The following is a 16,823-nucleotide window of genomic DNA, read 5'->3' on the forward strand; positions in this document are numbered from 1 at the left end:
TCAAAATTACCATAATCCTAATTACACAAACTATTTTGTTATAGCCACTATTTCCAACGATACCAAGAAAATATAATTTATTTGTACCTTCCATTTTTTCTTTTTTTAAAGAAAAATTTTTCATTCATTTTACACATCAATCAAAGATCCCCCTCTTCCCTCCTCCCACCCCCGGCCATCTCCCCATTTCTCCCCACAAGAAGGCAAGGCCTCTCGTGGGGAGGCACATCCAGTAGAGGCAAGTCCAAGCCCTTCCCCCTGCCTCAAGGCTGCAAGAGGTGTCCCATCTTAGGTAGTGGGCTCCAAAAAGCCCCCTCATGCACCAGGGATGGATTCTGATTCTACCACCAGCCCCCCCCCAGCAGATCAAGCTACACAATTGTCTTGCCATACAGTAGGCCTACTCCAGTCCCATGCAGGCTCTACAGACATTGATCCAACTTTCCTGAGTTCCCACTAGTTTGGTTTGGTCGTCTTTGCAGGTTTCCCCATCATGATCCTGATGCACTTGCTCATAGAATCCCTCTCCTCTCACTCCTACTGGACTCCTGGATCTCTGCCTGGTGTTTGGTTGTGGATCTCTGCATCTGCTTCCATCAGTCACTGGAGTAAAGTTCTGTGATGACAGGATATTCACTGATCTTATCACTGGAGTAAGCCAGTTCAGTTCAGGTACCCTCTCCACTATTTCTAGTAGTCTAAGTTGGGGTCATCATTGGGGATTCCAGGGAACTTCTGAAGCACCTGTTTTCTCTATATCCCCGTGATATCTCCCTCCATCATGGCATCTCTCTCATTGCTTTCCCACTCCATCCCTGTTCCAGCTCGAGCATCCCATTTCCTTATGCTCTCATCCCCCATCCCCTACCCTCCATTGCTCACCCCTCATCCTCAGTTTACTCACAGAGATCTCATCTATTTTCCCTTTCCATGGCAATCTTAGGGTCCTCCTTGTTAGCTAGCGTCTCTGTAGCTGTGGGTTGCAGTCTGGTTATCCTTTGCTTTACATCTAGTATCCACTTATGAGTGAGTACATACCATGTTTGTCTTTCTGAGTCTGGGTTACCTCACTCAAGATCATATTTTCTAGTTCCATCCATTTGCCTGTAAATTTCATGATGTCACTGTTTTTTCTGCTGAGTAGTACTCCATTGTGTACATGTACTACATTTTTTTAATCAATTCTTCACCTGAGGGACATCTAGGTTATTTCCAGGTTCTAGCTACTATGAATAATGCTGCTATGAGCATAGTTGAGCATGTGTCCCTGTGGTATGATTGATCAGTCTTCAGGTATATGCCCAAGAATAGTATAGCTGGGTCTTGAGGAAGATTGATTCCCAATTGTCTGTATGCAGAATTTTGTGTTACTGCTTGTAAAATCAAGAACTAACTCTCCTATTGCAAAGGTGAATCATCTAAGTCCATATGACTAGTGTGTCAGTGGGGGGAATGAAAAAATAAGTTTCTAAATTCTAGCCTATAGACTCCTCAACTAGTACAGCCCTGTCTAGAAGCAAAACAAAAACAAAAGACAGACCTATCAGCACCATGAATAGAAGAAGGGAGCATATGTTTGTATGTAAGGTAAAGTGGCTCAGCCTTGGCCCTTGAATATTTGAGACCTGATAATAACTATTGAGGAAGGTTGTCACATGTATTATAGGTGATTTAGCAGTATTTCTGGCTTGAACGCACTTGATGCCAGTAGAACCTTCTCTCAAAGTATGATAACCAAATGCATGGCCAGAAACTGGCAGATGTCCTCTGGGAGACAGGAGGCAAAATCATCTCTACTTTAGAACTACATCACACACACACACACACACACACACACACACACACACACACACACACACACACACGATACATTGTGCTAGTTAGTTTTTTTTCTCTGTGTGGCTGCCACTAAATACCTGAGGTAAACATCTGAAAAGGAACAAATACATATGGTGCTATAGGTTTCAGTCCATGGTAACTTGGATCCCCTGTGTCTACACCTATTTTAAGGCAGAACATCATAAGATTGTGGTAGGACAGAACTGCACAGTTCATGATGGCAAGGAGGCATACAGAGAGGAGGCCTTGCTTGGACCAGACCTACTTTCATATGCATGCTCTAATGACCTACCCCATCCCCCTTACTTCTATCTCTTGCAGTTTTCACCACCTCCTCATAATCGATTCACTCATGATTTTTGTCATTGGGTTAACCTATTGATAAATGTCAGAGCCCTCATGAGCTAATCACATTCCTAAAGCCATACCCCAGCAATAGGGATAAAGCCTTCAACACATGAATTTCTGGGGAATTTTGAGATAAACTACAACACACATGTATTTATGGACTTAATATTTGATAGATAAATATTCATAACATGTCTACATTTCAGAAGCTTGCTGTCCCTATTCTACTTTTTTTTTTTAATTTCAAGAGTATTGGTCAATTTTTTTATGAACATGTTTACTATAATCTTCATAATGGATTATGGTTTTCCATTCTGCCTCAAGTGAATTTTTTGCTTTATGCAAATATTAAAACTGCCTTTACAGATTACAATGACTGTTCAGAGACAGGCTTCTATGGACTAAAAGAATTCAGGTGCCCCCTTCTCAGCTTTATGGAAATCAGGTCCTGTGTCAAAGCACCAGGCAAGCAGGTGTGTCTGGGCTCAAGTGTCATAGTAGCAAAGCACTACCCAGCTACATCAGGAAAAACTGGCTACAAATGGAGTTCATGGCCATAACATTCTCAGTTTGCATGAAATCAAACCTGCAAGCTTAACAGATCTGAGGCACTCTTCGAAGATGTTGACTTTGAAATCAAATTGAGACAGGCCCAGCTTGTCTTCCAACCCTTTTTTTTTCTTTATAATTTTTCTTTCTTTATTTTTTTAATTAAGAAATTTTCCATTCATCCTACATATCACTCACAGATTGTCTTCCAAACCTTTTAGTTGACCTCTCTGTATGCTTTCTCCTTGATTGATGTGAAGCCATGAAGACTTTTAAGATATTCTTGGCTTTCCTTTGAAAGACTACCAGTTAACCATTTTGTTGGTTTGTCTGTTTTAATTAGCTGGCGTGTACACTGTCCTGCTTGGACATGTCTTTCAAAATAGACAGGGATACCAGCCACCCACCAAGAAGTTACAGTTTCCATTCTGCATTAATGCCAGGCGTGAGAAGAATCTGCAGCCTGTGGCTTTGGCAGAACAGGTGGTTGACTGGCAGAACCCCCACAGAAAGGCAGAACGTGCGAACAGGGACTTACCTTTGGGGATGGTGATCTGACAGCCCAGGTCACAGTCCTGCTGCAACTGATAAAAAGCCACTTCCTGCAGCCGTGCCCGCTCCAGCTCCGAGAGGCTCTGGATGGGGACTGACCTCAGACGCACACTGCGGCCAGACATGCTGTTCCAGGTGAAGTCACCCTGCAGGCCAAGGGAAAAACATGAAGTGTTACACAGTTCACCCATTTGTCACAAACTTCCTTCTCTCTTAGGTGGTAAAAAAGGCAAACAAATCTTCACACTTGTGTTCCATAGCTGACTCTCTAGTCCCCAAACCAAATTCTGTCTTAGTTTAGCATGAATTTTCTCACATGGTTGCAAAAATTCAATTGGCTAAAGTGACTGCTGGGTCAAAAACTCACTGATGATGCATACATAAACCAAAGAAAACCGAGTGGAAACAAGTCGCCAGGGTCTTACTTCTTCTTGTAGGTATATATAGAAAATATTTTTTGTGTGTATCTTCATAACAGGAAAAACTATGCTGTTACATGTTATCGTGTACATCTCATATAGGGGACATATGTGTTTTGAGAGAGTGCTGTGTGTCATTGTTTGTGCGATGTGCTTTTTAATCTATCTAGCAACCCATTGAAGTGGCCAACAATTTTTTAACCTTATTAATAACATAATGGCAACATTGAAATAAATGATATTGCTAAATTGTACTATATAATAATATAATTTTTACTTAGTATATGGGGGCATCTCTTGCAGTAGTCCCTGTGGTTATTCAAATATATAGGTGTTCAAGACTTTTATTTTAAACTCTCAGTATTGTCACATATATCCTCTTGTATGCTTTGAATAATTTCTACATTTCTTTTACTACCTAGTACAGTTTAGATACTGTATAAATGATTGTTATAATGCCTCATTTAGAGAATAATGGCAGAGGAGAAAGATCTGTACATGTTCAGTACAAATGCAACATTTTCATGTTTGTTTGCTTCATGGTCAGTTTTATCTGTGCATGTAGAACACAACACTTAGCACCAGATATTATTTCAACTCTGAACACACACACACACACACACACACACACACACACACACACACACACATATATATATAATATGCTTAAGGTACATTATATTACTCTGGTAATATAGTATCAGCAATTATGATGGTATAGTACTGGAGATGAACCTGTATCTTGGCGAGGTTGAGTAATTTTCACCAAATCCTAAGGGCCAAGCTAAAAACGTATGGCTTTAAAGTCGATGGCAAAATAGTAACTACTGTTTCTACTTACAGCACTTTTTTTTTGAATCTTGAATATTCATAAAGGCATTTAAAAACCTTCTGCTGCTATGCTACAACCTAATATTTTTTCATTTTTCTTTAATAAGAAAATTTCTACTCACTCCACATACTATCCACAAACCCCCCTCCTTCTCCCCCCCCCCCCCCCCGCCCTCTTGGGAAAGAGGGCTTACAGCACTTTCATGAGCCATTTTTAACAAAATACGAAAAGACGGATGATCAGTAATCATTCAAATTTATAGAGATATGATTTTAAAGTGCTATATATCAGTAAATCTAAGCATATCTTCCTACAACTGTAAGAGTACGTTTATGTGTATGCATACACACCTCTGTTGTCCACAGAGAGTGCTGGCTCCAAGCACATTGAAGACTGGGAGAATGTGATGACCCATGAAATACTACTTCCCACTCCTCTGAAACTCACCATCCCTTGCTTCTGAAGAGGCCATTCTACAAATGATAGATAACAGACACAGTGCCATGGATTCAAAGAGGCAGCATTCCCTCCACAATCAAGAGGGAATTTTGTTGGTAGTGGTCTTATATGAATTAACATCCAGTGATTAGTAAGCACTCACATGTTCTTAGTAGGCTCTGGGAGGGTAATGTGGGGAGAGTAGGCTGCTGCTATACTTGGTCAACTGAAGAAAAGTCCAAGACTAGTACATTTTTTTCCTTTGATTTGTCTAATGGAGCAAGCTCAAGTTTAAGCACTTAAGATCTGGAGACTCAGGTCTTGGCTGTGCTGCTAATTCACATCCCTGGAGACTAGTATTCAATACGTTATGTTGTCTGTGATTTGCATTCCCCAGATGAGAAATCTTAGATGAGTTTGTGACCTTAAATTTTTTTTCACAATTGTTTATTGGTGTGTGTGTGTGTGTGTGTGTGTGTGTGTGTGTGTGTGTGTGTGTGTATGCGTGCAGGCACAGGCATGTCAATGAATATGTGTGGAGGTCAGAGGACAACTTAGGTCAATCAATTTTTTTCTTCCATTCTGGGATTCGTTATATTGAACTCATGTCCCCAAGATCAGTATTAAGTGCATTTGCCCTCTGAGCCATCTTGCTAGCCTATATTTGTGTCTTTTAGATATGAAGTTTGGATATCTAAGGAAACTGATTTTTATCTAAATGTCACAATGAAGCCACATACCCTTTTTTAAAAAAAGTATTTGAAAATGTGACCTGTAGAGGACTCAATTACCTATTAGCTGGGATTGGCAACCCTATTCTGTCAAGAGTCAGACAGTAAATATTTCATGTTTTGTAGGCCATCTTGATCTGTCTGAACAACTTAACTGCCTCTGGGGCATTCAAGTAGCCATAGATAATTCATAAAAGAATGCATTGTGGCATAGTTCCATAAAACTTCATTTACAAAATCAGATATGCAGGCTGCATTTGGCTCGTGGCCTATATATGGTCTCCCAATCTCTGAACTATGGTTTAAAATGAAATTAACTGATTCCTACCATACTATTTTGTTTTTATTTACTCTATGCTCCTGGTAAATTCAAACAATATTCAGGAGTATGTGTTACATGGCAAGCACTGTAGTCAGCTTGAATTTATTTAGATGGCTGCACAGCCTTTGTCTTCAAAGAGTTAACTTTCATATAGGAAGAACCCAGTCTAGAAAGTACATAGATTGTGGTGCTAGAAATAAACATCACATCAAATGCAATGTGTGCTGAGAAGACAGAGCCGTACCATATGTCTGCAGATCAAAGAAGGATTTGTAGCTAAGGTACTGTTTTGATGGAGACTTGAAAGTTGACTAAGAGGGATAAGGGTTTTCCCAGCAGAAACTCAAATTTGAAGTAAACACTAGGTGCCAAGGTAATGAATTTGAGGACACAAGCTTATTATAGACATCCATAAGGATGGAAATAGCAGTGGGTAAAGGGAGGCAGAAGACAGGACCTAAAAACTATCTGAAGCTTTTTGAGTAAGCAATGCAAAGTAGATTCATTTTTTTTTCTCAATAGGTCAAGGTCAGTGGAACATTGACTAAAAGAGGAACACAATCAGATCTTCAAAGGAAAGGAGGGTGAAAAGAAATTCCTTAAAGAAATCAAGGAGAGAACAAATCAAAGATGAAAAGATAAGAAATGCAGTGATGTTGGGCACCAGGGCATGGTGGTGCATACATGTGAGCTCAGTACTGGGGACATAGAGCCTAGAGGATCTTGAGATTGAAGACAGCTTGGGCTACGTAGAAACTATCCCTGAAAGCCAAAAACACACACACAGGGGGGAGGATGAGAGAGAGAGAGAGAGAGAGAGAGAGAGAGAGAGAGAGAGAGAGAGAGAGAGAGAGAGAGAGAGAGAGACAAACTAAGCATTTTGATTCAAACTTGAAAAGATATTTTAATGAGCCAAACAGAATTGTTAGTATACAAGTATAAAAAATGTGATTACATGTGATCCAGGAAAGACATAATCTACTCATCAAATTTCATGTAAAAGGTAAGACATAAACACAGAAGTCAGTGATAGCAGAAAATTACAAAATCATTCCCAGAAAGAGCACCAAAGCCCACCAGCACAGCCTAGAGTGTGTTCTGGAGGCATCTCAATTCTCAAATGTGTGTTCCAGGTCAGCATTTTTTCTTAGTGACCGTTTAGCTCATAAATGAATGATTCATTCATTGTTGGGCTCTTGGAACCCATTTTTAACCCTCTCCCTCCACTGAACCCAGTGTTTTGATTAATCATCATACCATACTTTGAAAGGATTGATAACATCTTCTGTCTTCTATTAGTTGCCTTTTGCCAATGACAGAAGACATTTTGGTCATCCCAATTGAAGGGGAGGGAGATTATCGTGTGTGTGTGTGTGTGTGTGTGTGTGTGTGTGTGTGTGTGTGTGATACCTGGGGGAATAAGCCAGAGACATTAAAAATTTTATAATGCATGAAATATTTTGCTATAGTAAATGCCTATCTGATTCAAAATACTAATAGTTCAGAGGATGAGCAACCGTGACTGAATATACAGAAAATACCCTTAAAATCATGGTGTCAGGAAATCTTAACAATCACTTATATATTTTGTTTATCCTCAGAGACATGAACTATATTTCATGCATATTATGTAGGGTTCTGTATATTATGCACATAAACAAAACTGTAGTACCTATTTTTGAATTAGCCTTAAGAAATGCAAATGCCACTAAACAATTTATAAAAAGCAAACAAAATTCTCAACGAAATATAATTTTGATTAACTGAAGAACAACTCACCAACAGTATTAACTAGGGAGATATCTTTCTCATCAGAAGTGTATGTATCCACATTTAGGCAAAAGAATCAAAAAGCAAACTCAAAACCCAGTATCTATGTTTTATTCAGAAAGTTCATTCTTTTGAGCTGGTCTGTGTGTCTTTACAAACAGACTTGATTTTTCCATGAAATAAAATTGATTGAAATAATTTTGGTTTGAGCCTACACCACACTGTTTTGTTTTGTGTTTGGGGCTGGACTCTAATTGGAGTATCTCTTTAACCACACAAGAATAAACTGCCCTGACCAAGAGGGCCGGCAAAGGATTGATGTAGGCCTGCTCAAAATATTTTCTATGGATCCAGTACATTAGAATCACAGTCAGAGATTATCACTATCAAACAGACAAGTTCTTCAGTTTTAAAGCAGGCTTCAAAATTTAAGTTACCAAGCCTCAGGGCTAACTATATGTGAACTTTTTGACAAGATTCTGATCTTCGAGCCTCAGCTTTCTCAATAGTATTGAGGAAAGAGGAAGAATTAACTCTCAGGCATGTGTGGATCACACAAGACAATGCAAATGAATTTCTTGTGGAGGGCTTATTAGCTCCTGACAGGCTGTGAATAACTGGTAATTTAAGTTATAATTAATATTAATCATCATTCTAAATTTGCATCTTCATCTGAAGCCTGGCAATTTTAGTGATATGAAAAACTCTTACAGAAACATATACTGAATTTCTGAATAAATAGTTCCACTATTTGTTGGAGTGGATTTTTTTTTTCTAGGTGCCAGTTGGATTATGGTTTCTTGAAGGCAAGATGCACAAAATAAACTAGGAACTAAAGAAGGGTCTGTCATTTAGATCATATAATACACAAGTAAATCTTTTCCAATTGTTTCCTAAGGTGGCCAGCATTGTGTAATAATAATTAGTAAAGGCACTCTTCCCACATAATCAAAGTGCACCACTGAAGCATAGCATAAACTGAAATACCAAGCCCTACAATCAAACACTTCTGAAAAGGTCTGCCTTGATCTTTATAACTCCAAAATAAACACGTCGCAATGACAGGAAACTTCCTTCTTTGTGAACACCTTGGGAAAGATGAGAGAGTTTGTATGGTTGTTACACCCCTGGCTGGACTCCCTGAAGAGACTGCTCTTTTATGCACTCAACAGGAAACCATTTTTCAATTGTCCTCTCTTGACTCTTTAGTTACTCTGCAACACACTTTTCTTTATGGGGATTTAATACCTCTACTATACCACATACTTTTAAAAATGCATTGAATCTGGACTTTTTTAATTAAAAATTCTATTTTATTTTGATTAGGGATTTTAGAAAGTTAAAAACAATTTATAAGAACAGTAGTCTACTTTGAACTTTTGCCTTCATATATTACTGTTACTTCAGAAGTGTCCAAGTCTAAACATGCAAAAGCTTATCTTGCTGGTTCAGCAAGCACTTGATGGAGGAATTCTATAGGCCAGGAACTCTTCAAGGTACTTAAGACTCATTAGTGAACAAAATAAAAAGCAGATAAACACACACAATGACTGAGTAACTCACAGGAAGTTACAAGATGATAAGCACTAGAGAAGCAGGTAGGGCAGGGCAGAGGAAGTAGGATTAATGTGTGAGCTTTCTGAACATCTTGACTGGGAACACTATTTGAGTAGGCCCTTATGTAAATGATTAAATGAATCAGGCACAATTCAGGAGCCAAGCATTCAATTGGTTGTCATGGAGTAGTTGCTAAAAGCAATACCTTTCTAGATTTGGGCCCCAGTTCCACTGTTTACCAGCCATGTGGGTTCTTAGCAAGCTACTTACATGTCCTGTCCTTCACTTTCCTCATCTGTAAAATGGGAATGATAAGTATTTTGATTATAATAAGTTGACTAGCCAGGAATCAATAATCCACACATAGCAAACTGCTGCCCATGAGTCAAATCTTGAAGTTTTAGTGGGGCACAGCTACACTCCCTCACTCAGGTACAGCCTATGGCAGTGTCCACGCTTCAGTGCTAGAGCTAAATAGCTTGTAACAGAGACTGCCAGGCCCACAGAGCTGAACAATTTTATTATCGAGCCCGTCCAGAAAACATTTGCTGACCACTTCACCAATTTAAAAGTATTAAGGCACATTTATGTTTAGAATTAGCCTTTTGGAGCAACATTTTCTAACTCCAAGATTGTACTTCTTTGGAAGAGATCCCAAACAGCCCACAAAGAAATCATACAAGATGGCAATAATTGAGATGCTGGAAACATATAAATGGTAGGGTGAAATTCAAGTGGTTTTCTAAAGCCATTAGCTGGTGAGATAGCTCAGTGGGAAAAGGCACTTGTTGCCAAGCCTGAAGACATGAGCTCAATCATTCTGAAGCCCACATGGTATAAGGAGAGAACCAACTCCAGCTGCATGTCCTTGAACCTCCACAGGCATGCTATGCCATGTACAAGAGCACATGTGTGCACACATCTATAAATAAATATGTGAATGAAATTAAAAAAATGGTCATGTGAAAATGGCTTGTTTATGTGTGTATTTTATTGATAAACCCAAAAGAAAGAAATGAGCATTGTCAAACCTGGAACTGTGCTAACACCATCTGGGAAAATAAATGTCATGTACATATTTTCTTGTAGGGAAAGCCTTGCTAATGGTTAACCCAGAGGAGACAAATCCACATATTCGATGTCCTTAAGCAAAAAGATGTCAGACTGAAAGGCCATTTTCACTTCTGAATCTCTCCACTTGAGTCGTGAACTTTTCTAGTACCGATAAATTCAATTCTTAGCTTTAAAAGCTTTGCTCAAATCATGGAGGCAAAATAGCCTGCATGGAGCACAGGCTGTAGAAGGTAGAAATAACCTGCATGGATTAGAAATGTCTCAACAACAAGGCTAACCTTCAACAGTTCTTGCCTTTCCACAATTTAATCACAGTTAGAACAATTGACCTTTAACAATGGATTAGTCCCTGAAAGTTCTGCTCACAGTAGAAATGGTTGATTGGCTACTAAGATCTTTATTTACATTATTTCATGTAATGTCCCTTGGTGGACAATGACACCCTTATTATCTTTGTATTTGCAGATGGAGAAACTGAGGCACAAACATTATGCAAACTTGCCTAGATAATAAAATGAATAAATATCTGAGTTGGGATTTGAAGCCAGACTTCAGGCTGTAGAATTTTGTCTGATAACCACTACTATATATGCATGCCATCATCTCTCAAGAGAAACTAGCCTAAACCTGTAACCTTACAAATAAGTAAAGCAACAGCTAATAGTAAAGTTAGTCTTACAGAGGCAAAGTAGGACCCTGAACATGAGAGTTAAGTTGTCCTTCTTTCTACCACCAAGCCATGTCAACGTTACATTCTTTAGTTTGTTTGTTTTGTTTTCAAGACAGGGTTTCTCTATGTAGCCCTGACTATCCTGGAATTCCCTATGTAGACCAGGCTGGCCTTGAACTCACCAAGATCCACCTACCTCTGCCTCCTGAGTGCTGGGATTAAAGGCATGCACTACCACTGGCTGGCTAGATTCATTATAGTTAGCAAAACCAATGTTTACAGTGTTTGCAAATCCAGTACCTTAAGATCTTTCCTTTGGTAAAGTAACATGCTGATTTAGCATTAGCCTTATCTTCAGTATAAGTTGTTCTCCAAAGCCTGTATCTGTCCCTGCCACCACAGGTAACATGTTGCAGCACATGCAAGAAGTTGAAAGAGGAAGGTAAAACCTTTGGCTGGGAGACCTCCAAGCAACCGGTGCCGGAGTCTTGCAGCAATCACACTAATGATGCTGCTCCCGTTAATTGCAGAGCACTCCTTCCTGCTGCAGTTCGCATATTTCCTGCTGCTTCAGCATCATCAATCAGTCTGGAAATGAGCTATGCTCATAAATCTCTATCGGCGCAAAGCAGTTTTTAGCAGCCACACATCTCACATGCTGATCACCCATTTTTCTTCCCAAATCACACGCTAGGAATGACAGAATCACATATCTTATCATAATCATCTTCTGCAAAATAAATAGGAGTATAGAAATATAGATTTGGTGCTTACCCATGAATTCTACTCTCGGCGTTCTTGCTGTCCTCTCTAATGTAACAGAACTTAGCTTGGACTAGGAACTTGACTCTGCTTTTTTTTTTTTTTTTTGGTGAAAAATGAATCTTGTGACAGAAGATCTTATCAAGTGTGAGAGAAATCGTCCAGCTGGCCCTGCTATGACTTCGGGATACTTTTTTGTTACCAGATATATCCACTACCCAGTGAATCTTGGAAGAAAAAAAAGCAATCTTTTCACCAGATCAGTGAGAAGTTCCAGTCCCTTTTGAGCACAGATAGGCTGTGTCACTGAGTGAGTAAGTGAGATTAAGAAAAAAGTAAGGAGGAAAGGAGGGAGGTTAGGAGGGAGGAAGGAAGAGAGGGAGAAAGAGAGAGAGAGTGTGTATACACGCTGGGGAGGAAGTGGGAGGGCAGGACAAAAAGAGAAATTGAAACTGAATTTCTCTACTTCTTATTTGAATAAGACTATTTTGAAAAAAATACACTGGAATTAAGAGAGGGCTCCATTTAAAAAATCCCCTGACCATAAGGATCTACAAATGGTAATTGAATTGTAACTGCAAAGTGTCCTTATTAGGAATCCATCAAAGAATGTTGGATGCCTCTGGGAAACCCCCATGAGCACAATGCAGCCCATAGGATACTTTCTCAGCTTAGAAAAATTTCTCAGTTGTCAAACTGTACTTTAAAACCCTGATTTTTCCCCACAAACATTAAAAACCAGAACAGATTTATTCTCCTTTATAATGAAGCATAACACATACTTCCTTGTTTTATTCTTTGTGGAAACAAAGCTCCTTGAGAAGTTGTTCATTTTCAGAGCAGAAGAGGTAGAGGTCCAAGTAAATGTACCCACTCGACTATGTTTAAGAGGGTATGGGAGCAGGTAGAGGTGAAGTGTGAAAGTCATGGAGGGCAGAGAGAAAATAAAAGACTAAAACATATTTTTTGCACATATACATATAACAACTATCAATTTTAAAAGAGGCCATAAATTTAAAAGAGAACATGCAAAGGTACACGGGAGTGTTTGGGAAGGGAAGGGAAGGGAAAAATGATATAATTATATTAATCTCAAAAAGAAAATAAAAAATTCCTTGTCACTCATTATCTTCATCTCTATGAATTCTACATGGCACCAAACCAAACACAATTCAAAAATGCATCTTTGTTTCCCTGTTGATATGAAGTTATAATTCTCTCATGGTTTCAAGTGAATTTTAACAAAATAATTGCTGTTGTTGTATTGGACTGAGCAATGATTTTATGGAAGATCTTACTGATTCAAATGCAGGGATTCAGTGTGATTTTACTGGAATTCTGTGACATTCATTATGGAAGGCACACATAGTCTATTTTGGCGTTATTTATTTAGCATGGGGAGAGAATTGATAAAAACAATAAAATGTCACATGGTGTGCCTTACTAGAATGATTAAAGTTGAGAGAAAACCAGAGTAAAAGCTACCTGTTCCTGCATATACAGCCACCTCCATCAACATCAATCGTCCCATGTTGAAAGTGTTTATAATTCTGACAGATGACCAATATGGTTCAAACAATGCTAGATAATCATCCATAGATGTTAGATGTATATTTAAAGTTATTTGATATTATTACTGCACATGAAGATAATAAATCTGCAATTTCATTTTTCATCATTACTTACTTTATGAATACATGACAACATTTAATGTAGATTGTGTCATGCACTGTCCTAAGCATTTTATGGGTACTGAGTCATTTACTTGTGAAAAAAAATCTAAGAAGTTACTGACACCTTTATTTCCCTACCACAGACATAAAAAGAATCTTTGAGACATTAAGTAATTTGCCCAAAGATTCACAACTCTTGAGTGATGCAGCTGTGATCCTAATCCCTATGGAGCTTACAAATTAATCAGAAGACAAAGTTCCTGTCCATAATGATCACCAGTAGAAGCTGTTTTGTAAGTGTTCAGTAAGAAATAGTGATTAAGATCCAGCACTTAAGGCCAGAGTGGTCTTTTAATTTATTATTATTATTATTATTATTATTATTATTATTATTATAGATTCACTTTTATTTTATATGTATGAATATTTGCATTAATGTATTTGTGTGCACCACATACATGCAGTGCCCATAGAAGCCAGAAGTGGGTATATGACCTTCTGGAGCTGCAGTTATAGGCAGTTGTAAAGGCCATGTGGGTGCTGGAAACTAAACCTAGATCATCTGCAAGAGTAGGAAGTGTTCTTAACCACTGAGCCATCTCCTCGGGTCTCATTATTTATCATCATCACCATCATTATCATTGTCATCATCATCATTATGAAACAGAGTCTCACTGTGTAGCCATGGTTGCCCTTGACATCACTATAGAGAACAGACTGGCTTCAAACTCATAGACATCTACCTGCTCCTGCCTCCAAAGAGCTGGTGTTACTCACCACACCACTATGCCTCCCCAATAGTGAAATCAGAAAAAAGAGGTTTATTCAGTGTGGGATAAAGTTACCCAACTGCATCCTCCAGCCAAGTCCATGTTCATAGCCCTAACAAGAAGTTATTTTTAAATATGTATATTGTAATGTCAGTGAATATGTCATGAGAAAGTGACTACTTCTTTAAGTGAATAATCTCAATATCAAGAAATAATGTGTTGTGAAATGAAAGTTTATGGGTAGAACCAAATCAAGCTTTCAAAGGAAATACAGAAATGGTGGGAAAGCTGGGTACTTGGCATTCTTTAGAAAATATGTTTAAGCCAGAAAAACAAAAAGTGAAGATAAGGAGTCCTCTTTAAGATTTAAATATCAGCCCTTTGAGTAGAACCAGTAAAAGGCCCCAAATCCTCCAAACAGCCTTGTAACTAAAAATCAGAAAACAAGTAAAAGCTTTGATTTATGGGTATTTTGCTAATCAGAAAAAAATGCTGAGAACACAACAGTCTTCTTCCACTTAGTCTTTCATTGTGAATGGTGTCAAGTAATTATTTATAGCCTTGGAGTCCATGCATTAGCATTCACACTACCTTCTAGGCTTTGCTTCTGTTTATACAATTGGTGATATTTTACACATTTATGACAAAATATTATAGAAACACTTTCTCAAGCTTTTTGAGTGAGTATGTTTCTGATTATATCAGTCTTTGGCTTCAACTAAGTTCTTTATCGTGATAGCCAATACAATGTATGTTGACTTAAATAGAATAAAAAAAAAAAAACAAATAGTCACTGCATAATAGTGAGTAACCATTATGATAGTAGAAATTAACTGAGCATAAATATGTGCTAGCAATTTATGTGTATCACACATTCCCTTACTTACACAATTCCACTGGAGAGAAGAGGTGATGGAAATTCAGATACAAAAATTCTCTACAATGAGAAAAGGCCTGGCTGCTCACAAAAATCTGTAGCCTATAATCCATGGGCATTCCATTCGACTTCGCTTTCCAGGCTTGCTTGTGGTTAATGGTTAGGCATATAATGGGCTACAGCAGTGGAATGTTGGAGAAAGTGGCCTGTGGCTTTATTTTTAGTCCTGGTTCATAAAAACCTGGGCAATCCTCTACAGCATGTGCGGAACTCCCAGGTATGGGCCACACCTCACACACAGTAAGCATGCTTATTATACCTCTTTGCCCTTCAGTCCTTGTTGGCCTTGAGGTTTTAACTACCTAGATATGGTAGAAGGTGGTTCTGTGACAAGTCTGAGCCTAAGACATAAGAATTCCCAACAACTACCTCTCCTTTCTTGGGTCCCTTAAGTCTCCATAACATAAATCTAATTACTGTGTTGGAGAGATTATCGAAAGAGCCATGAGGAGACCACATGGAAAACAGCAAAGGCTTGCTTGTCCCAGTGTCTCAACTAAACCCAACCTTAACTAATCTCTGAAATGAATGAAGTCTTCTAAGTGAACATTGTCAAGTTCAGAAGGACTATCTACTTGAAGTCATGTTACAGAACCAATGGTGGCTGCTTTAATCCACTAAGGTTTAGAGTGGTTTATTTGTTGCACATTCCTATGTAACCAAATCAGAAATGTCTTGTGTTGAAAATGGTAGAGCCCATCTTTGTCTTTAGATCTTTTCATCCCACTAATCATGGTTACTTTTATAACTGAAAGGAGGAATAAACTTTCATTGGGAGATCTATATATGTGCCTGATGGATCTACTACTATCCATGCTGTCCTATGTCCTCATAAATAACAGGTTTCACCAATCTGAATCGCAGCAACCCCTCCCCATATATCTTCCCATGGGACTATAATGTAGCTCGTTCCTTTTCTTTTCATATTTCCTTGGAAAGAGAGGTAGGTGATCAAGCAGATAGTGAACTTTCTGTATTGCTTTACAGAGCATGTGGGGAATTTTTCAACGATAGAGCAGATAAATGTATGTTGGCATCCTTCAAGGTTTAAGCAACATAAATTCAATTATTAGAAATATATAATGCTTTTATTTTTCAGAACTATAACTGAATCCCAAAATGGTATGGTGAAATTTATTTAGATTACAACCATTACTGCTAGATCTTTTTTTGGTCTGCTTAACCTCCATTGGTGGGGAGCATTCAGCTGCCACTTAGTTTAAGACTATACCTAAACTATAAATTGTGAAGGATATTTCCATTTATCTATTCCTTTAAAGAGCTCAGTGAAAATGTGGCATCTTTTCGGTTAATTCTTGGGATTGCTGAGAATGTCCAGAGGCTTTGTGACCAGCCAGAGAGCCGGAAGATTCTGCTTTCTCTCACTGCTGACACTTGCTTCTTGAATTGTACCTGCTTGTCTTCTCATTCCAGGCATCCTGACTTTGATCCTATTTCTAGTATCCTCCTGTGGCTCTTGTGACTTATCTACAGGAAGAATAATGGTTAGCTGTTTCAGATATAAAATATGCCATTAAAGTAAACCAATAGGTAGCTAGAACATGAATCTCAAAGTCAAA

General features: G+C 38.5%; 1 protein-coding gene across 4 annotated transcripts in view; it reads right to left on the reverse strand.

Annotated features, from left to right (window-relative positions):
• Arhgap6 (Rho GTPase activating protein 6) overlaps positions 1 to 16,823 on the reverse strand; it is a 487,916-nt gene that overhangs the window by 76,417 nt on the left and 394,676 nt on the right. For 3 of the 4 annotated variants that reach the window (XM_028885949.2, XM_028885950.2, XM_028885951.2), the window contains exon 2: positions 3,275 to 3,434. In XM_028885949.2, the coding sequence (XP_028741782.1) occupies positions 3,275 to 3,434 (160 nt within the window). Of the gene's footprint in view, positions 1 to 3,274; positions 3,435 to 11,875; positions 12,256 to 16,823 lie in introns of those variants that run through there. The other variant, XM_028885952.2, reaches the window with a different exon arrangement.

The sequence above is a fragment of the Peromyscus leucopus genome, chromosome X, assembly GCF_004664715.2.
Source record: "Peromyscus leucopus breed LL Stock chromosome X, UCI_PerLeu_2.1, whole genome shotgun sequence".
NCBI lineage: Eukaryota > Metazoa > Chordata > Mammalia > Rodentia > Cricetidae > Peromyscus > Peromyscus leucopus.